The sequence below is a fragment of the Amphiprion ocellaris genome, chromosome 1, assembly GCF_022539595.1.
Source record: "Amphiprion ocellaris isolate individual 3 ecotype Okinawa chromosome 1, ASM2253959v1, whole genome shotgun sequence".
Lineage (NCBI taxonomy): Eukaryota > Metazoa > Chordata > Actinopteri > Pomacentridae > Amphiprion > Amphiprion ocellaris.
Genome location: NC_072766.1, coordinates 2,267,991 through 2,294,022, shown reverse-complemented (window position 1 = coordinate 2,294,022; position 26,032 = coordinate 2,267,991). Strand labels below are relative to the sequence as shown.

The 26,032-nt window shown below is 40.8% G+C and overlaps 1 protein-coding gene across 16 annotated transcripts in view; it reads left to right on the top strand.

Annotated features, from left to right (window-relative positions):
* The window catches only part of tle3b (TLE family member 3, transcriptional corepressor b), a 33,701-nt gene extending 11,273 nt beyond the window's left edge, over positions 1 to 22,428 (top strand). The window contains exons 7-22 of one of the 16 annotated variants that reach the window (XM_055011037.1): positions 584 to 658; positions 3,840 to 3,875; positions 7,077 to 7,279; positions 8,633 to 8,687; positions 11,434 to 11,556; positions 12,320 to 12,370; positions 12,784 to 12,939; positions 13,898 to 14,033; positions 15,424 to 15,596; positions 16,225 to 16,301; positions 16,401 to 16,650; positions 17,524 to 17,771; positions 18,704 to 18,851; positions 18,958 to 19,108; positions 20,689 to 20,765; positions 21,012 to 22,428. In XM_055011037.1, the coding sequence (XP_054867012.1) occupies positions 584 to 658; positions 3,840 to 3,875; positions 7,077 to 7,279; positions 8,633 to 8,687; positions 11,434 to 11,556; positions 12,320 to 12,370; positions 12,784 to 12,939; positions 13,898 to 14,033; positions 15,424 to 15,596; positions 16,225 to 16,301; positions 16,401 to 16,650; positions 17,524 to 17,771; positions 18,704 to 18,851; positions 18,958 to 19,108; positions 20,689 to 20,765; positions 21,012 to 21,119 (2,067 nt within the window). In that variant the 3' untranslated portion in view covers positions 21,120 to 22,428. Of the gene's footprint in view, positions 1 to 583; positions 689 to 3,836; positions 3,876 to 7,073; positions 7,280 to 8,632; positions 8,688 to 11,433; positions 11,557 to 12,319; positions 12,371 to 12,783; positions 12,940 to 13,897; positions 14,034 to 15,423; positions 15,597 to 16,224; positions 16,302 to 16,400; positions 16,651 to 17,523; positions 17,772 to 18,703; positions 18,852 to 18,957; positions 19,109 to 20,688; positions 20,766 to 21,011 lie in introns of all 16 variants that reach the window. The other 15 variants (XM_055011035.1, XM_055011036.1, XM_055011033.1 and 12 more) reach the window with 15 other exon arrangements.
* Positions 22,429 to 26,032: the final 3,604 nt, after the last annotated feature.

The following is a 26,032-nucleotide window of genomic DNA, read 5'->3' as shown; positions in this document are numbered from 1 at the left end:
CCGTAGGAGTGAATGTGATTGTTTGTCTCTATATGTAGCTCTGTGACAGACTGTTACCTGTCCAGGTGTCCCCTGCCTTCACCGTAAGTCAGCTGGGATAGACTCCAGCCCCCCTAATGAGGATTAAGCGGTGAATAGATGATGGATGGTTTTGATTCACTCTGAAGTGCTTTTCTAACTTTGCAAAGTTTTACCAGCTGTTGCCTTAAAGGATTAGTCCATCTGCTGAAAACATCTACAAGGATTTAACTGAGGGATACCCAAACACTGTTGCACCAACTTTATTGGTTAATATGTTCTTGATTAAATTCGTAGTAGTGATTAATCTTTGATTTATCATTGATATTCTTTGTTCTTATGAATGAATAGCTAATACCTGATTCCCAGTCATGTACAGTCCTACAGGTATATTTATTGGACTTGGATGAAATGACTGTTGTGCATTATGGAGCATTTTCTCCTCTCAGCTGAAGTGCCCGTGTGTAAACTTGTATTTGAACCGTCAGCAGGCCGGGATGCTTTCTCTTTGAATGAATTTATCTCCATCACAGATCTAATGGTTGTGTGTGTGTGTGTCCTGCAGCATCAACAGCAGGTGGCTCAGGCTGTTGAGCGAGCCAAGCAGGTGACGATGACCGAGCTGAATGCTATCATCGGGGTACGTGGACTTCCCAATCTGCCTCTCACTGTGTGTATACCCCCTTTTTTCTTACTTCATTTGACCTGAGGCCAGGGACAAACCTGCATGCTCAGAGGAGGACCAGCACTCTGAAACACACATATAAGCTATTCAAGCGTGCTGCATTACGCTGGTGGCTTTATTTCACCTTTCTGCGCTTCAGTTGAAGTGTTGCATGTCGAGGATAACCTGGGAAAGGGCAATAGATTCAGGAGGAAAATAGGGGTGAAAGAGGGATAAAAGTAGCTTAATGTATTATTCTGCAAACATTTTCCTCCTTCTGTCTGTGGCATTTGAATGTTCAGACTGAATACAAACCAGTGGTGCCATGTCCTCTTCACTTGTGCAGACTTGTCCCTGTCTCTAGAGGTTTAATGTTTTTATTTGAGTTCACAATGTTTGCAATGTTTTGTCAATATTGTGTTCACTGCTGTAGTTTCATTCATTGCTGGTTAACCAGGACCTGTAAGCACACGGAGAGATCTGATATAGAGCAACACTGTCCAGACTGAGATCAGATGGTGGCGTTTCTCAGATTTCACTTTGGCTGCACTTTAATTAGATAAAAGGTTCCAGCCAACAGGCTTACTCCTACCTCTGGCCCAATAGCAGGTGGAATTAGAGTAGTCAGGTCAGGAGAAGTGTTGTGATTGCAGCAGAGATTACAGCAGTACCAACTTAGCAGGCACTGAACATTTGTAAGGTGAAGTGAATAAAAGATTTAGGCTGCATCCAATTACTGTTGGCCCAATAGAGAGAGCATGAAAGTCTCCTGCTATTCCAACTTTGTGTTTACACTTGTAGCCTGATGGTTAGCACAGCTGCTAGCGTCAAGTAGCATCATTTAACTATTTAAATGAACCATTTCTTGTTGTGTTATGCATTGTTAGTGCTTTGTTAAGAAGTAAAACCAGACACTAACTAAAATATCAGATAGTTTCTTTTAAATCAGCCAAATAAAATCTGTTATTGTTGTTACTGAATTCTATTTACATGCAGCTGTTAACAATGGTGGATTTGCTGTTATTTTGTTTGTTGACTAAATCTTTTTATCGGGTAGAACGATTACAAACAACAGCCTGTTGTAAAAAGATTTTTCTCACCCAGCTGATCATAAATGTGCATGTGGGAATATACTTTCATCAGTACAGTTTCTCACAAGGTTTCTAACTGTTTTGGACATTTGCTGACCTTAGAGTTTTATTTTCATCGTAGTTCAAAGTTTTATTTAAAACTATCTGCAGCTGTCCAGACTTTAAGTGCACTTCAAAAAAATCTGTAATTGGCTTTTTAATTGTTTCCACAACCCAAAGCACAAGTCCACTCTGGACAAATAGGCTATTTAGTGATTTGGTCTCCCATCTGTTTTTATTTAGAAACTATAAACCTAGCTGCTTTTTAATAGCCAGCATGCACTCTAATGGATAACTGACCTTATTTGATTAGCCCTCTGTAGCAGAGGTTAGTCAGCAGTTAGCTCGGCCCAGTGGTAGGGGGTCGAGTTCAATGAGAGGCGGATATCGAAATTCGATTAAGGTAAATGAGCCAGGAGCACAACCCCCAGTTTTAAAGGTAATTACTTGCTGTTTCCTTTTCTTTTTTTTTCCCGACCATCTCAATGAGACTGTCCACAACGGGAGTGACCCTGCCTTCATTAAGAGTGGGCTGGGCCAGACTGAACACACATTAACACAAACACACACAGGAAAACAGGCTTTAATTATTGTGGCAGAGACATGACAGGTGATCAATCTCCATATCCCTGTAGTGTGAGCAAAGTGCTGCTACTGTGGTGTCATTAGAGTTTCAGATAGACTCAGGCAGCTTTCTAGATCACAAACTAGATTGGAGTTTAGACACACAAACACACACATAAGATAAATGTTTGCCATGTAGAGACCCCCTGGAGCGCACAGCATCAGTGTGTCATACAGTGTGTATACCGTCAAACCCGAAATTATTCATACCCCTAGCAAATCATGACTTAAAGTTACTTTTATTCAACCAGCAAGTTTGGTTTTTTTTTTGATTGAAAATGACGCAGGTGTTTCCCAAAAGATAATAAGACGATGTACAAGAGGCATCATTGTGGAAAAAATAATTTCTCAGCTTTTATTTTCATTTAAAAGTAACTTTAAGGTAAAATTTGCTAGGGGTATGAATAATTTCGGACTTTACTGTATATACTTACCTGCCACTTTATTAGGTACACAGCTAAAATCCAATGCAGCCGTCAAAAAAAACTTAAAGTTTGACAGCTGCCTGATTGCTTGTACCAGGACATATGAAAACCTGCAAATAGTTTTTGTTTTTTTTTTATGTCAGACTAGTACTTAACATTTTTTTTATTTATTATGAATATAAACACCTTGATCCCATAATATTAAACCAAACCACGAGGTTGAACTGTGTAAGACGCTGAGACAAAGACACAGACTGATCTCCTCTGTTCGCCACTGTTTTACATAAGCTCCGGCCAGAGGCAACGTGTGATTGAGGCTGATTTGACGAGTGTCAGCGGTGCCGGCTCATTTCCATGCTCCTACCCTCATTTCCATGATTTCGACATAGGGCAAGATTGTAGCTGGATAATGGTTAACGAGTCGGTTACAGATGGTGTGCTGCTTATCACGTATCATGTAAATGCTAATCTGTGGAACGCAACATAAACTTTTACACCGCCTGGTTTCCTTTTTTGATGTCGCTCCTGTTCATTTGCGTACAGTGATCTCCTCTTGTTTGCTTATGCATATTTACCGTACTACAGAGTGCTCACATTGACCCATGGATGAACTTGTTGACATTTTGCCACAGGCTGTTCACTGAGGTTTTAGTCTAAGTTTCAAAAATATCACCTTATCATGATTTATTTATTTTATGTTACCTATAAAAAGAATACTGTCTTAGTGTTTTCACTCCCTCTCTAGCCTCGTAGATGTGAATATTAGATGGATTCTTCTACTTTGTTCACTAGTAACTGGATATCAGGACCGTAGCCTGGACAAGCAATATGCATTTGCTGCCCTGAACTCTTTTTATAGACTGATCAATGAAAAACATGTGCAGATAAATGTCTAATGAAAATAACATGGTTTTAGTGTTTTCCTGTTTATCATTTCTGGCTGAATCTCTCCTCTCCCTTTCTCTTCTGACCCAGCAGCAGCAGCCGCCTCATAGTATCTACCCAGCCCTCATGGTCAGTGTTGAGAGGAGCAGTGTTGTGAACTGCTTGCTTGCCATCTAACATCTGTTTTGTGAAGGGAGTTGATGCCTTTGACGGCACAACTTTGGTGTGTTTGAGTATTTTTGGCATCTCGTCCTTTGCCTGCCTGACTCAGGTGCCACAGATTCGACAGAACTTTGTCTTCAGTCGATGACTAACCTCAAGAATGTTTAGCATGTCTCCATCTCATTTCAGTGCTGTTTTGTTGTTTCTCCTATTTTTAAATGTAGGTTGTAGTCTAATCTTTGTCACGCCGACAGCAAAATATGATGAGCTGCAGAAACCGCTGTAAAGCACAAAATAAGTGTGTAATGTGGCGATCATTGCCAGACTTATTAAGCCAGTCTGCCAGCTGGTTTGTGCTGGTGCTGTTGATGCTTGTTCCACCTGACAGTACTGTTCTGCAGGGAGCCAGTTTCGCCTAGTTAACTTTAATTGCCTGTTTCCTGTGAAAGTTGCCTGAGCTGCTGCGGCATTTACACATAATGAAAAAAGATAAGTGTGAAAGGAAGCCAGCTCTTTATCCATGAATATTGAATTGGAAGCAATTTATTTTCTGAATTTTTTCCCCTCTTCTCTCTCTCTTGTCACCCCTCGTCTCTCCTCTCCTCAGCCATAGCTCGCTAATGAGGCTTCTTGATAATGATCCCTGCACGCTTTTCCTCATTAGGCACACTCAATAGGGACGTCCCTGCCTCAATCCCTCGCTCACTCTCTCTTTCATTCTCTTGTTATTTTCTCATTCTGCCTCTCCCTCCTTTTCTTGTTCTCGCTGCCCCTTTTCTCTCTTTTCGCTCGCTTTTCCTCTTTCACAACAAATAGGCTGCTTGGCACACCAGTACAATATCAATTAACAATGCCGGCCCTCGATTGCCTATATCCGTCGTACGGCTTCAGGTCCGGCTCAACATAATGAGCTGACTGAATAATGGCCAGCTGCTAAATAAAACTTTAAATGCGGCGAGCCACTAGATATCCCCTCGTCTGGTTTCTCCATTTTATATAATAAATGTATAGATGAAGTTATTGAAGTTCTATCTCGCAAGCGGAATAGCAATCATGTTTTTTTTCTTTTTGGAGAGGCAGTTGATGGATGTGCTAAGTGCTATTTAACCTTGTTTTAAAGCACTTGCTTCCCTCTTGCCTGAGTGGCCATTTAACTCCTGTCTATCTACTCTCTCCTCTCTGGCTGCCTCTCTCTCATAGACATCCACAGCCTCTTGGGAGGTGTGTGTTTGTGTGTTCTCTGCTGTGTCTGTGCTTAGCAGTGTTTTGCTGAAGGAGGGCATGCTTGCTTGGTTTTCCAGGGTGTTGAAAGGTTTTGAGGTTTTCAAGTGTGGACCTATTGATTTTTTTAACTGTCCCAACTATGATTGAAGCACGGCGGTTTGGGTCGAACAGTGTTGTTGATCTGAACGCAGCTGTCAGATAAAGGTCACGTAGCATCAGTAAGAAACGATGAGCAGCAGCAGTGATGAGTGTAGCTGTGTTGTAATAAGTGCAGGAACCTGTAGAGTAAAAATGGAGGTGATTGTTTCTGTCCAAACCTTTGCACAGATTCAACTTTAACTGTAATCAGCAGCAGGTTTGATAATCGCATGAAGTCTTCTTGCAGCTTTGAAAATGTTTGGATTTTACACTGAACAAAATCAGCAATTTGAAGATACCGCTTTGGGTTGTGAAGACTAACAATGGACATTATACGCTATTTTCTGTTATTTTACAGAGTACAATTGATTACTCAAGGTTGAAAATAACGGTAACTTCTAATAGCTTGCAGCATACTGTGCAACTGCTGTCTTTGCACGCTTAAAATGAAAGAAAAGGTTATTTTAAATTGTTCAAATGTGTGACTTTGCTTCCTCAGAGTCACATGTTATATGTCAGGGGTGTCAAACTCATTCTAGTCCAGGGGCCACATTCAGCCCAATTCGATCTCAAGTGGGCACCAGTAAAACCACAGCATAATAACCTATAAATAACCACAACTCTGAATTTTTCCTACGTTTTATTGCAAAAATCTTCACATTTAAGAAATGATTTTTTTTACAAAACATTATGAACAACCTGAAATTTGTTACGAATATGAATTAAATTTCAGCAACATTCTGCCTCAGTTTATCATTTATACATTACAGCTTCCAGATCAGAATGTCTACAAAGATGCAAAGCATTTAGTCACAGGTATCTATATAGTATTTTAGTTTATGATCAAACAACAAAAGTCAGACAAAGACACGAAAACAACAAAAACAAGACAAAATGACAAAAAATGCAAGAAACAAGACAAAAAAGAGAGACAAAATTAGACAAAATAGTTAAAGTGACAAAAAAATGGACATAGGACAAAAACGAGACAAAAAAGTACACAAACAAGACAAAAAATGACAAAAGCGAGAAACAAAACGACAAAAAAATAGACTAACAACACAAGCAAGACCAAAAAAACACAAAACGACAAAAACGATGCACAAAACAATGAATAAAGCGTAACACAAAATGACAAAAATAAGACAAAAAGCACATGCGAGACAAAAGGGAAACAAAATGAGAAAAACGAGAAACAAAACAACAAAAGCAAGACAAAATATTACAAAAACAAGACACAAAAGAACAATGAACAATCTAGTATTTTACTTTATGATCTAAACAACTTGTCATGATCTAGAAAATATTTTAAATTTATAGTTTCACTAATTTACAATCTGCAGTTAATCTTCTCTGGAATTTTTACACTTTGAGGGCCTGATTGGACCCTCTGGAGGACCGCTTTTGGCCTGTGGGCCACATGTTGGACACCCCTGTTATATATTGATAATGTTTAGTGCTAAAGACCTTGAAATTCTGTAATATCATCCTAAACAGGCAGAAATGTTTAGGAGTTTAATGTGTTGTACTGTTTCATTCATCCAACAGTCGCCCAGATGATTTGTATACTGTCCATCCACAGCTATGAGCAGAGTGTTTTTTCCATCAGACAGTCAATGAGCTGGATCAGCTTGCTGGCAGGGACTGTCAGTCTGCTATTACGCATAAACGGTTTGGCCTTGAACTGAACGCTGTCAGAGCCAGCTCTGATGCACGAGTAGACTGCGGTCATTCATGGATTCACTTCCCAGCCGACCTACTTGTCCTCTGTCTTGTCTCCCGTCTCTCTGCGTTTGTTTACAGCAGCAGCAGCTCCAGGCTCAGCACCTCTCTCACGCTGCCCACGGCCCCCCAGTGCAGCTGCCCCCTCACCCTTCAGGCCTGCAGCCGCCCGGCCTCCCCCCCGTGACAGGCGCTGGCTCCGGCCTGCTGGCTCTGGGCGCTCTTGGCAGCCAGGCCCACCTGCCTGTAAAGGATGAGAAGAACCACCACGACCTGGAGCACCGAGGTGAGGAGCATAGTCTGCCACACACTCTGCCTGCAGCGTTTTAGTGCTGATGGGTAATTGTACCTGCCAAGAACAGGTCCTACCGGCCAAATGTATTTATCACAGAAACACGTCAGTGTATGATTTTAAATATTTATGTACAGAACTACTGTGCATGGAAATATTTAGACAGGTTTTAACATAATTCTCTTGGCCTCACGCCTGATGTACTTTGACATGAAAATAGTTTGTACTGACATTAGAAAACTGGAAAGGAGAAGATTGTGGAAGTTTGAATAGTAGTGCTTGTGTAGAGGATAAACATGTTTTCACTCTTGGTGGCAAATGATTCATTTATCAGAAATGTGTTGGTCTAATGCATATCTGTTTATTTAACCCTCCTGTTGTCCTCATTTACGGGCACCAAAAAATATTGTTTCCTTGCCTGAAAAAAATCCAAAAATTCAGCAAAAAAAATCCCCAAATTTCTGAAAATTTGCAAAGCCTTCAGGAAGAAAATTCCAATAATTCCTTAAAAGTTTCCCTTAAAAGTTTTTTTTTTAAAAATCTCCCAAATTTGGCAAGAAAATTCTTGTAAATATTTTCCAAAAAATGAGTAAAAACTTTTTTAAAAAATCCAAAAAATATCTATAGTAATTACATATATATCAGTAAAACGTCTAATATTTTCTTTAAGAACATTCACATAAAAATCAACCAAAATCCAGCGGAATTTGCTGGGTTTTAGTTGATTTTTATGTAAATTTTCTAAAGAAACCTTTTTAACTTTGTTTCCACCAAAAAATGTTTAAAAATTTCCCCAAAATGTTGAAAATGTGGACATCAGAAGTTTGACTGTGAAAATACTTTTTTTTTCTCCACATTTTCAAACTTTAAAACGGGTCAATTTTGACCTGCAGGATGACACAGGGGTTAAACATTGACATAGCACTTTGTAGAAAATCAGTTTTTAAGTTAGAACTCTTGGCTTTACTAATTGTAAATGTATTTACTAATGCTTCATTGATCAGTTAGAACAGATTTTGGGCTCCCAGGCTGTGAAATAGTTGTTGATGATTAGTCTTGAATAAAAGCTTCCAAAACCAGCCAGAACACTTTACAGTCTGGCAACTTAAAAACTATATTATACTCAATACTGGATTGTAAATTCTTTATACAACATCACTAAATTATTAATTAAGCATGAATAAAGCTATACATTCTCTCTAAAATGTACCTTATTAGCAAGTGGTCACAAAATGAAGTCAGTAGACTAATCTTTGTCCTAACAGCAGTTTTATTACGGCTCTCTGATTGCACTGCTGAGTCGTGGTGACACCCATACTAATTTGTGTTTTGCTTTTCTCTCTCCTGGCCCCTCATCTTTTCACTCGCCTCTGGCCATTCTGAAAGAACGCGAGTCGAGCACGGTACGTTGACTCTCCAGCTCTCCATCTCCTGTGTGTCTCTTGACTTTGCCGGTCTCTGGCTCTCTGTGTTTGGTGATTAGGTGTACTTTACATAGACTTAATCCCACTGTTCAATAGGAACTCATGCTCTCTGTGTAAGAACACACACATTTTTGTACTCAGGGGGTATAAGCTGACTGAAATCAAATAATGACGTCTGGCTAAATAAGCCAGTGCCATCTAATCCAAGTGGAAAATGACTCCAATCACTGGACGAGGATTAGTAGGCTGCTGCCTCCTTTAGTTTCAGCACAATTAAAAGGGACTTTGACTCTCCTTCTCTTCTTCCCTGACCACTGTAGAGGATTTACTGTTGCATGTGTCCAATATCTGACTTCCTTTCATCCCCTTTAATCTACCTTTCTCCTGTTCTTTTGCATACACTTTGATTTTCTGCTCTATCCTCTTATCTCAGTCATTTGCTCCTTTCCCCCTCCTTTTCTCTTCCCTTCTGTCTCTTGCTGTCCCTGTGTCTCTCTTCCTTCTCATGTTAAAGTCCTTGTTTATTGGACTGGCTTAAAGCTCTCAGTTAGCTGGAGCGTAACGCTCTGTTGGATCTGCTCGGCCAGATTGAGTTCCCATTGACTGGCCATCCTGAATGGGCCCAGTCATGTCTGAAGGGAACCCAAACTCTTCCCCCTTCTCATATGGTGACAAGCGGCTGCCAATACCACCTTACCTGATCTCACCGCCACCCTCTCCTCCCTCTCTTTTCCAGTGCGCACACATACACAGCGTCTTCCTGTCCTCTTGTCTCAGGTCATCTGATACCAGAGTTGGAGGCAAATGCAGGGTTATTGAGACTAAGCAATCCTTGAAAAGGTCTCAGATACACAGACAGCCCGTAGTACCAAAGGAGATTTTTGTCTGTCAGACAGTATCTTTGCACCAAGCCAGACTAAAACTCTTAGTGGCTTTCTTTTCCACAACAGTAGCTGAACAAATTTCCATATTTTGACCTGACTAGGAGGCAGAAAACTGAAAGAGTCAGGAAAAGTCTGACTCTTTGTGTGGTGGCCAAAAAAGGGCCACTTTGTGATGGGGGTGGTGTAAGTGTGTGCCATTAACTGTGTTTTTTCATCATCAATCTCCACTCTCCTCGGCTCAGGAGGCCTTTTTTAATGTCATCCTTTTCACTAAGTTTTCAAGCTGATACCTTTGTCTGCTGTTCTTCTTTCTCTTCCTGTCATTCGCAGCCAACATGTCAGACATCTTCCTCTTTCACCATGTCTCTCTCTCTCTCTCTCTCTCTCTCTCTCTCTCTCTCTCTCTCTCTCTCTCTCTCTCTCTCTCTCACTCTCTCACTCTCTCACTCACTCACTCACTCGCTGATGAAGGCAGGGATTTGTTGAGCTGCCTGATAGTGTGGGCTGGCTTCAGAGTTTGCTCGCCTTTACCCACCGCCCCCCTCCTCCCTGCCTGCCTTTCGGCCTGTTTGGCAGCGCCACCCCACCACACCAGCGCCCAGACTACAAAAACCCTGTTTGCAGCTTCTGAGAGAGTGCCAGCCTGTCCGGGCATTCCCACTAGTGGGGAGAACTCATTGCCACACTGCTATGCTCTCATTGCTTGCCAAGTTCCTTTCCTGTTTTGCTCTCTTGTCTTTCTACCTCTTTTTTTCCTCATTTTCTCACTCTGCCTCTTTCATGGCTCTTTTCTCTGCTCTAACCACCCTCTTTGTCTCTTCACATTGCTCTCTTGCCCAGGTTCCCTCAATAGTCTCTTTCTTTCCTTCTTCCTTTTCAATCTGGTTGATTTTTCATGAACTTGCTGTCAGTTTTTTTTCCGTTTTGTCGCTGACCCCCCCCCCACCACCACCACCACCCCACCCCACCCCACCCCACCACACACACACACACACACACACACACACACACACACACACACACACACACACACACACACACACACACACACACACACACACACACACACAGGAGCAGGAGTCATTAACATGGGCTTTACAGTAACACACTGAGAGATTCTGGTCACTTTTGTTTTTTATTTGCATGTGCATGTGTGTTACAGACATTAAAGTGCAGTCAGGAATGTTACTGTAGCTTTAAGCATGTATCTTACAAGAGGATTACATGTCAGGTTGTGTGTCTGTGTCTATATTTCACTGGACTCTACATATCACCTTGTTTGCTAGTTAGTGCTTTTGTCTTCCAGAGGTGTTTGTGGGTCCACTCTGCTGCCTCAAATCTTTCCTCCCAGCTCCATTGCTTTTTGCAGCAGCAGTTCTAAGCTGTCCCTGAATTCTCTCTGCCTCTTCTATCCCAAATCAGTCTAGTTCAGTTGTGCATTTAGCTTTACAGTCAATATTGTAACTGTTCTGACAAAGGAAAAGGCTCCAGAGTCATGTCTGGACATAAATGTACCATTTGGTATTTTCTAGCGTTTCTGGTTTCTGAAGGTTTGACTGAAGGGCACACAGACCCAAGCTGACTCTGAATCAGGCACCCAACCAAACAAAGAGGTCTATTTATTGGGAACAGTCACACACAGTTTGTCACGATGGCTTCAGATGGAGCAAGATCAGCTTGTTTCATATAATATTTAGTTCTTCTTGATGCAACACAGGGTTGTTCACAGAGGATGTCTTGTGTCACGTGGTTCAGTGTGTTCTATACTAACTGACAATTAGAGGACTGTCATAATCAAATGCATAGTAGACTGATGTCTGTGTGCACGTTGTTGTTGGCAGAATAACTCGGTGTCGCCATCAGACAGCCTGCGGGCAGCGAGTGAGAAGCACCGCGGTTCTTCAGACTACGGTCTTGACTCAAAGAAACGCAAAGTGGACGACAAAGATAGCATGAGCAGATATGTAAGTGTTGGTGTTTATTGGTATTTTAACTCTGATGGAGGAGGTCACTGTTTATAAAGTCTCAACCTTCTGGTCAGAAGTCTACCAAAAATAGAGGACTATAATTAACAACCTCTTTATTTCCTCTAATTTGATTACTTAACCACCACAGTTTTGGTATTGCTTTATTTAATCGGTCCGTTAATTTCTCATAATTTCTTCGGAGCATCCTGAAAAGGTGGATCTAAATTGTAAATGAAACGGAGACAGCCCTTACCTGGTACGCTTCCAATTAATTAGTTCCGATCAAACACTAATCCTTATTATCCTTGAATCTTTTAATCAGTGCACAGAGCATCAGCTAAGCATGCAAGAAGGCATTTATCTATGCTCTAGACTAGAATGCAATTTGATATATGAAAAATAAAGCCTTTAATGATGAATTAATATGAATTTACTGGGGTTTTCGTGGACAAGTTCCCTCAGAGGAATGTCTGTAAATCAACAGGTCACTATTTAGTCATAATTACTGCCAAGTTAAACACTTCTTAACAAACTTTCAAGAAAATGTAATAATTGAGAATTAATGGACCTGTAAAATAAGGTGTTACCAGTTGCTATGTACATGTGACAAATAAACAAATCCTGCCATTGACTCATTATTCCTCCATACATCTGATATGATCTAGTGGTCAAACCTGAGCTGTTCTGGTTTATGCTGACTGTCATTTTACCGTTGTTTATGGTCTCACAGTAAACTAAGCCCATTCTTGTTTCATTTCAGGACAGTGATGGAGACAAAAGTGACGACCTGGTGGTGGATGTTTCTAACGAGGTGAGACTGTGTTTGAAATGAGCTGCTCTGCCACATTCTTCAGTGTGATGACTGCACAGAAACTAAACACAGCTCCCTTTTGTCTTTTGTCTGTAGAAGCCTGAACACCTTTCACAGTGTTGCCAAAAAGTCTGTCATAATATTGGTTGTGTGCGATGAGTGTGTGCTCACTTGCTGTATTTCTTTTGCCATTCATGCAGAAAGTAAGACAAAGAACACAAAGAGAAAAGGGTGTGACAAGTGAATGAAAAGTGTGTGCATGTGTGTGAGGGAGAGTACGAGCATGCATGAGTATATTTATCTGTGTTTGCACATGAGGCCCCAGTTTGTTTGACCTACATGTACATGCCAGTGGCTTTCCTCCGGTCTGTTTGCTCAGTCTTGCTCTCTGTCTGTCTCGTTTAACTCTGTAGGATCCAGCCACCCCTCGAGTCAGCCCGGCTCACTCTCCTCCTGAGAACGGCCTGGATAAATCACGAGTCCTGAAGAAGGATGCTGCCCCCAACAGCCCCGCCTCTGTTGCCTCCTCGGGCAGCACGCCGTCCTCCAAAGCAAAGGACCACGCCCATGTGAGTGAGAGGCTACACAGTGCAGGGTTAGAACGAAGATGAAATAAGGCTCCAGTGGAGGGGGTAAAGGCTGAACTGACACACTAAAGGGTGTTTGTCAAGTGAAGTGGAAGTGGATGTCTGTGTGGAAGACTAATACGCAGGCTTAGCAGTTGGCTGCTATGCGAGGCTTGAGGGGGCAGAGGGTAGATGCACTCTCAGGAAATCAAACCCTATGGCTCAGTCCTCTCAATCTCCTTTATGGCTTACCCAGTAAATGGTCGTTTCTCCGTCAGCCTGAGGCTGTAAATAACCCAGAGACACGGCAGCGGGGGAACTGCTGTCTCGCTCTTTTCTTGCTTCTTCTCATCTTCTCCACTTCACATTTTCTCTAATACTGAAGGCTCACCAACCAGGCAACAGCATTAGTTTTACGTAAACCATTTCACCAAGAAAGAGGATAGATTAGTAATCCACATTACTTCCATCCACCTATGACTCCCAGCTTGTGTCCGCCCCTCATTAGTGTGTGTCACCAGGCTAAACCATCACGTTTCCAACTCAGTCGGCAAAGAAAGGACAAGACAGGTTAATTATGAGAGAAGTGTTTGGGCCACCATCTTGCGTGTCCAGCCACTTCTAACAAGCTTGACTTCTAAGCAAAGGTTTATGGCCCTGCCCCACGCATGCACACGCACGCACGCACACACACACGCACACACGCACACACGCACACACGCACACACACCACGGCTGTAATGAAGTGTCAGTGTTAGATTGGATTACCTCGAGCCGTCCACTCAGATTGTCACTTAGGATTTCCCTGCCAGTGGGGTATTTTTGACTCTCAGGGGGATTTTGAACTCCAGTATGGATGCTGTTTTACTTGTGTGTGTGTGTGTCTGTGAGGGTAATAGTAAGTAAACTTATAGGATGAGGATACAAAACTACCCGACATTAAAGAGTATCTCTGTTTCAGAATGACAAGTCATCCACACCAAGCCTGAAGTCCAACACACCTACACCAAGGAATGAGGCGCCAACACCAGGAACCAGCACCACTCCGGGACTACGGCCTCCAACGATGGGAAAACCACTGGGCATGGAGGCAATAGGTAATAACCAGTAACTCAGTTTTTTGTCATTTTCAAGCAACAATGCCAGACAGTTTGGCTTTAATTTCACTATTTTCAGAATGTACTACTTTTCTTCATCTCCTATGAAAATAAATTTGTAATTTGTCGATTTTTGGAACAATAAGGATTTTTATTACATTAATTTGGGGTTTAAGAAATTGCGATGGGTGTTTTTCACTAGTGTGACATTTTACAGACAAGCCAATTAAGCAAGAACATAACATTAAATAAAGAGTAAAATATTCTGGAAGTTGAAAATAAATTTTTACCTTGTTAAAAAAAAAAAAAAAAAAAAAGGTAAAAAATAGGTAACAGTGTCACCACATTAATGGCAGTACCTGAGTTTTTATCATATAATCCAGAAGTGTCAAACTCATCTTAGTTCAGGTTCCACATTCAGCACAATTTGATCTCCCGTGGACCGAACCAGTAAAATCACAGTATAATAACCTGTAAATAACCACAACTCCAAATTTTCCGTTATTTTAGTATGTTAAATGTTCACATTTAAGGAATTATCTTTTTACAAAACATCATGAACAACCTGAAATTTGTTTTTAAAAAAAATCCATTTCAACAACATTAAGCCTCAGTTTATCATTTCCACATTACAACTTCCAGATCAGAGTGTCAACAAAGGAACACAACATTTAGTCACAGCTATCTGGAAATGAAGATGTAGTATTTTACTTTGACTTTGACAAAACACAACAAAAACAAGACAAAATATTACAAAAATGAGACACAAAATGACAAAAATGAGAAACAAAATGACAAAAAAATGAGCCAAATGACATGAAACAAAACAAAAAAAGACAAAAAATGTTAAAAAAAAGTTACAAAGCGACAAAAAATGGACAAATGAGACAAAAAAATGACTAAAGTGTGCAACAAAACAACAGAAATGATGCACAAACAATGAATAAAGCAAAACACCAAAGGACAGAGATGAGAAAAAAAACACAAATGCGACAAAAATGAAAAACAAAACAACAAAAACGTGAGACAAACAAAAGACAAAAAACAACAAAAACAAGACAAAATATTACAAAAATGAGACACAAAACGACAAAAGAACAATGAACAATCTAGTATTTTACTTTATGATCAAAGCAACTTGTCCAGAAATTCTTTTAAATTTATAGTTTTACAAATTTACGATCTGCAGTTAATGTCTTCTCTGTAGTTTTTACACTTTGAGGGCCGGTTTTGGCCCCCAGGCCGCATGTTTGACACCCCTGATATAACACCATCTTCCTCAACACAGAGAATTATCAAGAAACTGAATAAAATGGAAATAATTGGTTCAGTTTCAATGACTTGTAGTTTAGTGTTTCCAAAACTAAATGAAGTGTTTCCTCTCCCTCAGCTGCCCCGGCCCTGCGTACCCCTCTGTCCATCGCAGGTTCTTACGCCACTCCATTTGCCATGATGGGTCACCATGAGATGAACGGATCCCTGACGAGTCCCGGCGTCTATCCGGGTCTCATTTCACCTCAGATGAGCGCTGCAGCCGCTGCCGCCTACGGACGCTCACCAATTGTAACTATTCCAGCTTTTTTTTTTAACAGAATTCATCAGTCAAAATGTGGATTTACTGCACACATCTAACTGAATGAGGTTCCTTTTCTTCACACACATTCATCCAGCAGTTTGACACAGCAAGCCCTCAGTAGTGACTCCATGAATTATCTGCTGCAGCTGTAGGTTATGGAGTCTGTTTGCAAAATGACTTTGAGACACTTAAGCATTCATCCTGTATTTCCATAACTCATTGTGAATATTTCTGCTCGGCCGGCTGCAGCTTGTTGTGTGTACATAATGAGAAAGTACAAAGACGTCCCAGCTCCTTTACTTTGATGTTAGTTAGTTAGCATTCTAAAGGCTTAAAAAAGGCTCGCCCCCAAAATGCAGCTCCGTGTTTGAAAATCTCCCAGGCTTTCATTAGCATTAGCAAGTGGGATGTTGTAGCCTTGTGTAAAGCTCCTCTGTATGCAGCCGAGCTCAATCTGTGTCTTTCAAGGGATTTGCCTGGAAGCGATGGTACGAGAGATCCTCCAGGCGTTAGGACCTAAAGCTAGTCATAGACTGCACTTTGAATATTAGCTTAGTCTAATTTATCTTTGTAGGCTAATGGTTGTTTAACTGCTCCCTGTTTTTACGTTTGCAGGCGGGGTTTGACCCTCATCCTCACATGAGAGCTCCAGGCCTGCCAGCCAGCCTCACTTCCATTTCTGGAGGAAAACCGTGCGTATTTGTGTTTTAATTTGCAGAGAGTTTCTGTTAACAGATTGCATGACTTTGTAGCTGAGACTGACTGCCTTTCTCTTCTTCTGTCTTCCACAGAGCTTATTCCTTTCATGTAAGTGCTGATGGTCAAATGCAGCCCGTGCCCTTTCCTCCTGATGCACTGATCGGCCCGGGCATCCCACGCCACGCTCGCCAAATCAACACGCTGAGCCACGGGGAAGTGGTCTGCGCCGTCACCATCAGCAACCCCACACGTCACGTCTATACCGGCGGCAAAGGGTGTGTCAAGATCTGGGACATCAGCCAGCCGGGCAGCAAGAGCCCAGTGTCCCAGCTCGACTGTCTGGTAACTAACTGTTGTTGATGTTTGTTAAAATCATGAGAAGAGGGGGTGAAATGTGTTGGTTCCAGTGATTTGCATGGGTCTTATTACCATGGATGTTCCAAGTGACATCATGTACTCGTGTTTCATGAGGTCTCTGTGATTGGTCGCTTCATTAAGAGTTTTCTTGAGCATCAAATGTAGCCTCACTCCATTTCCCATAGTAGCTTTCCCCCCAGATCCCAACAGACAAAGATGTGAATAATTCAGTAAAGTGTCTCGCTGCTGTGCTGAAATAATCCTTGGTGAGGAAAAAAAAAAGCCTGCTGAGTAATGATGTTCTGATTGGCCAACCCTGTCTGCCATTACCCAGCTCATTACTTCCTCCCAACTGCCTCCCGTTTCTCATTCTGATACTGTGGCTTCATGCTGTTCGGCTCAGATGGCCTCCAACACCCTTAAGGTGCGTCCAGAGTGTAATTGGGTCTTATAAAGCCATCAGGGTGCTGTTTTAATTCGACCAAGAGCTTCCACGGTTCTATTGATCTCCATCTTCCTGCTCTCTTGGAGTCTGGCCAGCAGCTGCAGCTCCACTTTTTCTCTGCGTCTCTTGTTAAAGCTGACATCCACATCTTCACTGTAACATGGAAGAGAGTCGGCTACAGTCTAAAAAACTTCCCTTGTCAAAAAAAAAAAATCCTCTTGAGCTTTAAGTGGAGAAGGTGTTAAATAAATGCAGTGATGCTGATCTTTGTTGTGCAACAGAACTGGAATGGAGTTTTTTCCAAGCTTCCAATTATCCTACTTAAATGTAGATAATTCATGTGTACAAAAATGGCACAAATTACTCTCAGTCATCAAGATTGTGACGATACTCTGCCTTTGTTTCCGCTCCAGAACAGGGACAATTACATCCGCTCCTGCAAGCTGTTGCCTGATGGCCGCACCCTCATAGTGGGTGGCGAGGCCAGCACGCTGACCATCTGGGACCTGGCCTCGCAGACTCCCCGCATAAAGGCCGAGCTCACTTCCTCCGCTCCTGCCTGCTATGCTCTGGCCATCAGCCCTGACGCTAAGGTCTGCTTCTCCTGCTGCTCCGATGGAAACATTGCCGTGTGGGACCTCCACAACCAGACCCTCGTCAGGTCAGTGCTTTGGCCACGAATTCAAGGAACCTTTGTCTGTGTGTCCGTCTCTCCACTTACCTTGACATCAGATTGGCTTTAGACTTAGTGGGTGTGTTGCCAGGGAACCAATGAAATTCAGTGTCAAATATGAGGTCGTTTGGATGAGCGGTTGTTGAGGGACAGTTGGTGTCTGTGGTACAACACTATCCTCAGTCCATCGCAGAGATGGCCGCACCTGGACAAAGCATGGATTCTGTTTAGGGATAGCCTAGATTTAGAATTAGCTTAATGTTTCTTCAGTCACTACTTATGGTAACGTATCCTCCACCATGCATCACCTCACGCTGTTAATCTGCCGTTTTCTACATCCTGTTTACTTTAACAGCCATGTATGAGCAAGAAAATGTCTAAAACTAATGTCACACACAGTTTGCAAAACCGCTCCAGTTATTCTCGCTGCACCACGCTGTTGCCCAGTATCTGACTGAATATTACTCACTCAGTGAAATGAATCAGCGTTGTAACTTTTTAAAGTCAAGTACTAAAAATACACTGATGACATTCATTTGTGTCATCTTACAATTGAAATCCTGCATTTTTCTGCTCAGGCATCTGACAAATAGGGTCTATTATTAGTATTAATGTTATTAAACAGCAAAGACATGAATGTTTTATAATGATTAGATGATTCATCACTGTAGATAGAGGGTTACTGCTAATTATCTCCTTCAGATGTGCTGGTTATACCTACAAGATATCAGCTATTTTAAAGGTAGAGTTTTGATAACCCAACCTTTGTTATGGTTCCACTGAACAGTCACTGCATCAATTCTTCAGGTATTCTTTAATACACAGTTCAGTGTGTTTAGTAAAACAGATTATTGTTAAGTGTTGGAAGAGCTATTCTCCTCAGTCCCTGACTTGTTGTTTGGCGTCTCGTGTTGTTGCAGGCAGTTCCAGGGCCACACAGACGGAGCCAGCTGTATCGACATCTCCCACGACGGGACCAAGCTGTGGACCGGAGGCCTCGACAACACCGTGCGCTCCTGGGACCTGAGAGAGGGCCGCCAGCTCCAGCAGCATGACTTTACCTCACAGGTAGAAAGAAGCTCAAAACAAATCCCTCTGCTCACAGAGGAATGCAGCACCGTGTCTTCGGTTGTACAACGAGCGTCTTTTAAAGTTCTTGTTGTCCTGGTTGCAGATCTTCTCGTTGGGCTACTGTCCCACTGGGGAGTGGCTCGCTGTGGGAATGGAGAGCAGTAATGTGGAGGTTCTTCACCACACCAAGCCTGACAAGTACCAGCTGCACCTGCATGAAAGCTGCGTCCTCTCACTTAAGTTCGCCTACTGTGGTGAGTAACAGACCAAAAGACTCCCTAATGGGGGTTCAGCACAGAGAAAGGAAAACAAAACTCTTTCAGTGCCAAAGAGATTTAACTTTTAGTAGTTACACATACAGTGGTGGAAAGATCTTTTTTGGCTGCATCAGACGGACACAACCTAATACTAATGATCATTTTTTTGTTTGATTACAAGAAAACTAACACAACTACCACTAACAATTCTACCAAAGTGATCTAACACTCAAAATTTCTTATTGTGATGGAACCAATCAATTTTAAGATTTTAATGTTTTTTTTAGGATTTGTTTTGTATTATGGCTGCGAAATTACACTTGAAGACCTAAGAGGGATTCTTAAGGCAATATACATAGTATGGTGTGTTCGAGAACTTTTTTCCACCACTGTATATACTGATATTTTTGTAGAAGAGCGCAAATAAGTAGATATAAGAACCAAAATGCGTCATAAAAGTTTTTGAAAACTCAACAGTGCCATTATATACAAGGTTGTTACAAGTGCATGTAAACTTTTGTACTGTACGTCTCTACTGGTTAACAACCGCAGGGAAGACGTGCAAAAAGTTGTTTGCCATTCATAGCTGAGAAAATAGAATTAGATGACATTCATCACATTTGTCACTTGTTAACAGAACTTTAAAACCTTCACCTGTAGAGCTGTGAGTGTCTCCATCTCAGCAGCAGAGGACTGATGGTGTCCCAGAGCTGAAAGACACTTTATTAGGGGCAAAAAAACATGACATTTAGGGTTGTTGTGTAATTTGTTTTTGTAGCTTTCATAATGTATTTGTGGTCATTTTGTTGTTTCTGTGATTCTTCTAAGAGAATATCAAAGGCCTGAGCTAAAATCCTAGCAACTGCCCTGCTCTTACATGTGGTGATTTTTCTTGTTCTTTACATTTGTCAGGCCAGAAACCACATCTTCACACTGTCTGATGGTCTGATTTTGACTGCAGCTAGTTAATGGAGCTACAGATGAGGAAACAAACATTTCTTTGGACATTGAGATGATTCAGTGAATAAAGTGCTGTTTACTTCTGAGGAGGGCAGCTTGTTTGTAGGAACTGCAATAAATATTCAGTCAGCTTGGTGTTGCTCTGCAAAGACTGTTACTTTATAAATAGGTTCATTAGTGAAAGTCGATGCTTTTTTCACTTCAGATTTTTGTGCCTGTTGGGCAGACCAGCTGGTTTCAAGTTGAGACAAATGAGGTTTTACTCTTGCTTCACTCTTTCTGCCAGAAATGTCGGCATTGGTATGGCCTCAGCAGATCCCCCACAGCACACACTCATATCTCTGCCTGGTTCATTCAGACGCCGCTTCAGAGCTCTCGCTGTCACTAATTAAATCATTAGCCAACTAGTCAGTTGGGTAATTAATCAGAGGGTGATTTAAATAATTATCTGAGAGGAAGTGGGGTGAGTCTCCTTCATTATGAGCATTTTATGATTGCTGATGTTCTGCTATTTTCCTCTATCAGCTTTTATGGCTATCGATGAGGTTATTACAGAGTCTCCTGTCAGCTGTGGAGTAAATCTGTTGTAAACGCACCTACCTTCATTGTGTTTGCAGGTAAATGGTTTGTGAGCACAGGGAAGGACAACCTGCTGAACGCCTGGAGGACTCCTTACGGTGCCAGCATCTTCCAGGTAACCTGAAGAAACACAAACACAGCAGAAAAATAGGATCCAATATGTCACATAATTTCTAGGAAAGGCATAAAAACTCTCCTGTGCAGATCGTTTAGACATGAGGGTCAAAAAGAAAAACACTGGCTATTTGTGTTTAGTCCTCCAACTCACACACTGTCAGATCAACCGAAACGTAATCTTAACCAACATGATAGTACTCTGAGATTTCTGAGTGTTGACTTTTGCTGATTTTTCCCTCCACAGTCGAAGGAGTCGTCCTCCGTCCTGAGCTGCGACATCTCGGCAGATGACAAATACATCGTGACAGGATCCGGGGACAAGAAGGCCACCGTCTACGAGGTCATCTACTGAGTCCTGCTCTGCTCCAGCACTTCTACTGAGACGACGTTTCCTTTTCCTCTCACCAACCATCTGTGGACTACAGCAGATTTCTCAACCTGTTTTCACGGAGACTGGAGGCGCTCTCTGCCTGAGGAAGCTTCTTCTGGAACATAGTTAACCTTTTTTGTCCTGATATTGTGGAGGGTTTATTTTTGGGTTGCACATTTTCGTGACTTCTGAATTTTTTCTTTCTGGAATATTTGTGTGAAACCCGTTGAAGCGGCGCTTCATTTCTGAGGAACTCATTGCCCAGACGTCTTGTGCAAAGTGTACATACTGGATTACATAGAAGACATTTTATATATATTATAAAAATATATATATTTTCATGTCCTGGTTGTACTTGTGATGATTTTTTTGGCCCACTCTGTCTTATGACCATGATATACGAGTGGGAGATCAGAACATAGATTAGAACTTTTTAACAGTTTTACTCTTTGATTTTATTAAAGCACATTCTGCAGCTGATCTTTTCAGAAATCAAACTTGAGGAGCACGAAATTTGTAAACAAGGATGCTTTGTGGAAATTTTCAGATGGCCTTTTGTTCAGTGCTCTTACCCGAGGATGTGGTTGGATGTGGAACTCAGAGCCTCTGGCTGCTTCAGACCGCCGTGGGACGCTGTGATTCAGGAAGAGAGATGGATGTAAATTTAATTCATATATATAAAAGAAAAACATTTTAAAGTGTACTAAGTGGTCTGTCTGTGCTATCTTTCTCCCCGTTTGTTTTACTTTGTTAGATTCTGGGAGGTAGGGAACGTTTAGCCTAACCCTTGGACCTTAGTTGGCAGCAGAAGCACGGCAACGGACTGAACGACGATGTGCTTCTCGCTACATAACGTGGATTTTGAATCGCTTCATTGATTTCTTGGCGACAGACTGAACTCAAACAGACCAATCTGCACTATTGGAACCCCTCTGCCCGTTGTATCTTATCAATATTCCAGGAACATGTGTGGCTGGCCGTGACGCCGAGGCAGACAGACGTTTGACCTGATCGACGACACACATCAGTGTGTCTCTGTAAACGCCTGAGAGGAACGGCACTGAGATGTAAACACAACAAGAAATACTCCCTTTAGCAAATCAGACGCGAGTACAGTGAATAATTGTGGTTTTACACTGTGCTCTCGATCCTGTCAGCATTTCCCACCAGAATATAAAATGGGTGAAATGCACCAGTCCCTCTGAATCACACCAAAGTATGTAGCAAATGCTGTCAGCACTGAAAAGAAATGTACAGTTGTTAATAAATCAATAAAACTGTTTTTCTAGAATTCCTCGTGATTCATCCGACAGTGTTTCATCAGACATTTGTGTTGAGGGAATATGTTAGGTAATTTTGCTTTCTGGACGTCACTTTTCAGTCAGTAGATGGTTAGCTTAGCATTTGGGCAGATTGGAAACAGGTAAACACAGTTAGCTTGTTTAAAGGTAACTGAACCCACCTTGTTTGTTTAATCAGCACAAGTTTGAACATGACAAATCTGCTGTGAAGTTTTTGGACTGGAGGTTATTTCTTCTCAGAGGCATGTTGAGTTATTCCTTCAGAAAACATACATGAAAGAAAAGTATATTTAGATTCACATTTGACTACTTTTGAGGATCAAAGTAATGAACAAAAACGAGGCTACAGCTTTTCTTCCCCAGAACTTCACTCCTGTCAGGAGGTTTGAGAATCAAGAACCGGTTCGAAAATACTGTCTCCTGTCTCTCAGTCCATTTATCAGAATAAAAAAAAGGCATAGTTTAGTCTGTCATCCAAAATGTGAAAAAAAAGTCATAGTTTAGTATGTCGTCCAAAAAGTCACTAAAACGTCGTAGGTTAGTACGTCATCCAAAATGTGACAAAAACATCACACTTAGTATGTCGTCCAAAATGTGACCAAAAACGTCATGGTTTAGTATGTCGTCCAAAATATTTTTTTTTCAAAGAAAACCTTACCATAGTGTTTTTCACTGCCTACTTTACATTATTTCATCATATGGCATGTTTTTACGACATGTTTGAAAAATCACATTTTTTTTCGACATAGTATAGTAAGGCGTTTTGTTGCGCCAAAATTCATGATTTTTTTTTTCAAAGAAAACCTTTCTGGAGCGTTTTTCACGGCCTACTTTACATTATTTCATCATATGGCACGTCCTTACGACATGTTGAAAAATCGAATTTTTTTTCATCAGAGTTTAGTATGTCGTCCAAGCGCTGAAAAAACGCTGTCCAGGTAGCTCAACTGGTTAAGAGGGTGACTTCTCAACAGAGCTACCTGAGAGACCCAGGCTCGATTCCAGCTTCAGGAACAACAAGAGTAAGACATGTTCTTTGTCACTGCAAATATTATTAAAACCTCATAGTTTAGTATGTCGTCCAAAATATTTTTAAAAAGTCATAGTATAGTATGTCGTCCAACATATGGAAAAAAAACGCAGTTTAGTATGTCGCTCAAAACGTCACAAACTCGGGCACCTGTATAGCTCAACGCGTTAAGCGGGTGACCCATGTACAGGGGCTGGTCCCCGATGCAGCTGGTCCGGGTTCGATTCCCGCTCGCGGCCCTTCGCTGCATCTTTTCCCCCGACTTTTCTCCCATTTTCTCTCTCTCTCTCTCACTGCACCTATCCAATACAGCTGATAAAAGGCCAAAAAAATTACTTAAAAAAAAAAAAAAAGTCACAAAAACGTCATAGTTTGGTATGTCGTCCAAGAGCTGAAAAAACGCTGTGAAGGTAGCTCAACTGGTTAAGAGGGTGACTTCTAAACAGAACTACATTGGAGACGCAGGTTCGATTCCAGCTTTGGGAACAAAAAGAGCAAGAAGTTACTGTTTGTCATTCAAAATGTTATTAAAACCTCATAGTTTAGTATGTTGGCCTACTTTACATGATTTCATCATATGGCACGTTTTTAAAACATGTTGAAGAATTGCATTTTTTTTTTTGACATAGTATAGAAAGGCGTTTTTTTGCGCCAAAATTCATGATGATTTTTTTTTCAAAGAAAACCTTTCTGGAGTGTTTTTCACGGCCTCCTTTACATTATTTCATCATATGGCACGTTTTTACAACATGTTTGAAAAATCGCATTTTTTTTCGACATAGTATAGTAAGGCGTTTTTTTGCGCCAAAATTCATGATGATTTTTTTTTCAAAGAAAACCTTTCTGGAGTGTTTTTCACGGCCTCCTTTACATTATTTCATCATATGGCACGTTTTTACAACATGTTTGAAAAATTGCATTTTTTTTTCGACATAGTATAGTAAGGCGTTTTTTTTGCGCCAAAATTCATGATGATTTTTTTTTCAAAGAAAACCTTTCTGGAGTGTTTTTCACGGCCTCCTTTACATTATTTCATCATATGGCACGTTTTTACAACATGTTTGAAAAATCGCATTTTTTTTCGACATAGTATAGTAAGGCGTTTTTTTGCGCCAAAATTCATGATGATTTTTTTTTCAAAGAAAACCTTTCTGGAGTGTTTTTCACGGCCTCCTTTACATTATTTCATCATATGGCACGTTTTTACAACATGTTTGAAAAATCGCATTTTTTTTTCGACATAGTATAGTAAGGCGTTTTTTTGCGCCAAAATTCATGATGATTTTTTTTTCAAAGAAAACCTTTCTGGAGTGTTTTTCACGGCCTCCTTTACATTATTTCATCATATGGCACGTTTTTACAACATGTTTGAAAAATTGCATTTTTTTTCGACATAGTATAGTAAGGCGTTTTTTTGCGCCAAAATTCATGATGATTTTTTTTTCAAAGAAAACCTTTCTGGAGTGTTTTTCACGGCCTCCTTTACATTATTTCATCATATGGCACGTTTTTACAACATGTTGAAAAATCGCATTTTTTTTCGACATAGTATAGTAAGGCGTTTTTTTTGCGCCAAAATTCATGATGATTTTTTTTCAAAGAAAACCTTTCTGGAGTGTTTTTCACGGCCTCCTTTACATTATTTCATCATATGGCACGTTTTTACAACATGTTTGAAAAATTGCATTTTTTTTCGACATAGTATAGTAAGGCGTTTTTTTGCGCCAAAATTCATGATGATTTTTTTTTCAAAGAAAACCTTTCTGGAGTGTTTTTCACGGCCTCCTTTACATTATTTCATCATATGGCACGTTTTTACAACATGTTTGAAAAATCGCATTTTTTTTCGACATAGTATAGTAAGGCGTTTTTTTGCGCCAAAATTCATGATGATTTTTTTTTCAAAGAAAACCTTTCTGGAGTGTTTTTCACGGCCTCCTTTACATTATTTCATCATATGGCACGTTTTTACAACATGTTTGAAAAATTGCATTTTTTTTTCGACATAGTATAGTAAGGCGTTTTTTTTGCGCCAAAATTCATGATGATTTTTTTTTCAAAGAAAACCTTTCTGGAGTGTTTTTCACGGCCTCCTTTACATTATTTCATCATATGGCACGTTTTTACAACATGTTTGAAAAATCGCATTTTTTTTCGACATAGTATAGTAAGGCTTTTTTTTGCGCCAAAATTCATGATGATTTTTTTTTCAAAGAAAACCTTTCTGGAGTGTTTTTCACGGCCTCCTTTACATTATTTCATCATATGGCACGTTTTTACAACATGTTTGAAAAATCGCATTTTTTTTCGACATAGTATAGTAAGGCGTTTTTTTGCGCCAAAATTCATGATGATTTTTTTTTCAAAGAAAACCTTTCTGGAGTGTTTTTCACGGCCTCCTTTACATTATTTCATCATATGGCACGTTTTTACAACATGTTTGAAAAATTGCATTTTTTTTCGACATAGTATAGTAAGGCGTTTTTTTGCGCCAAAATTCATGATGATTTTTTTTTCAAAGAAAACCTTTCTGGAGTGTTTTTCACGGCCTCCTTTACATTATT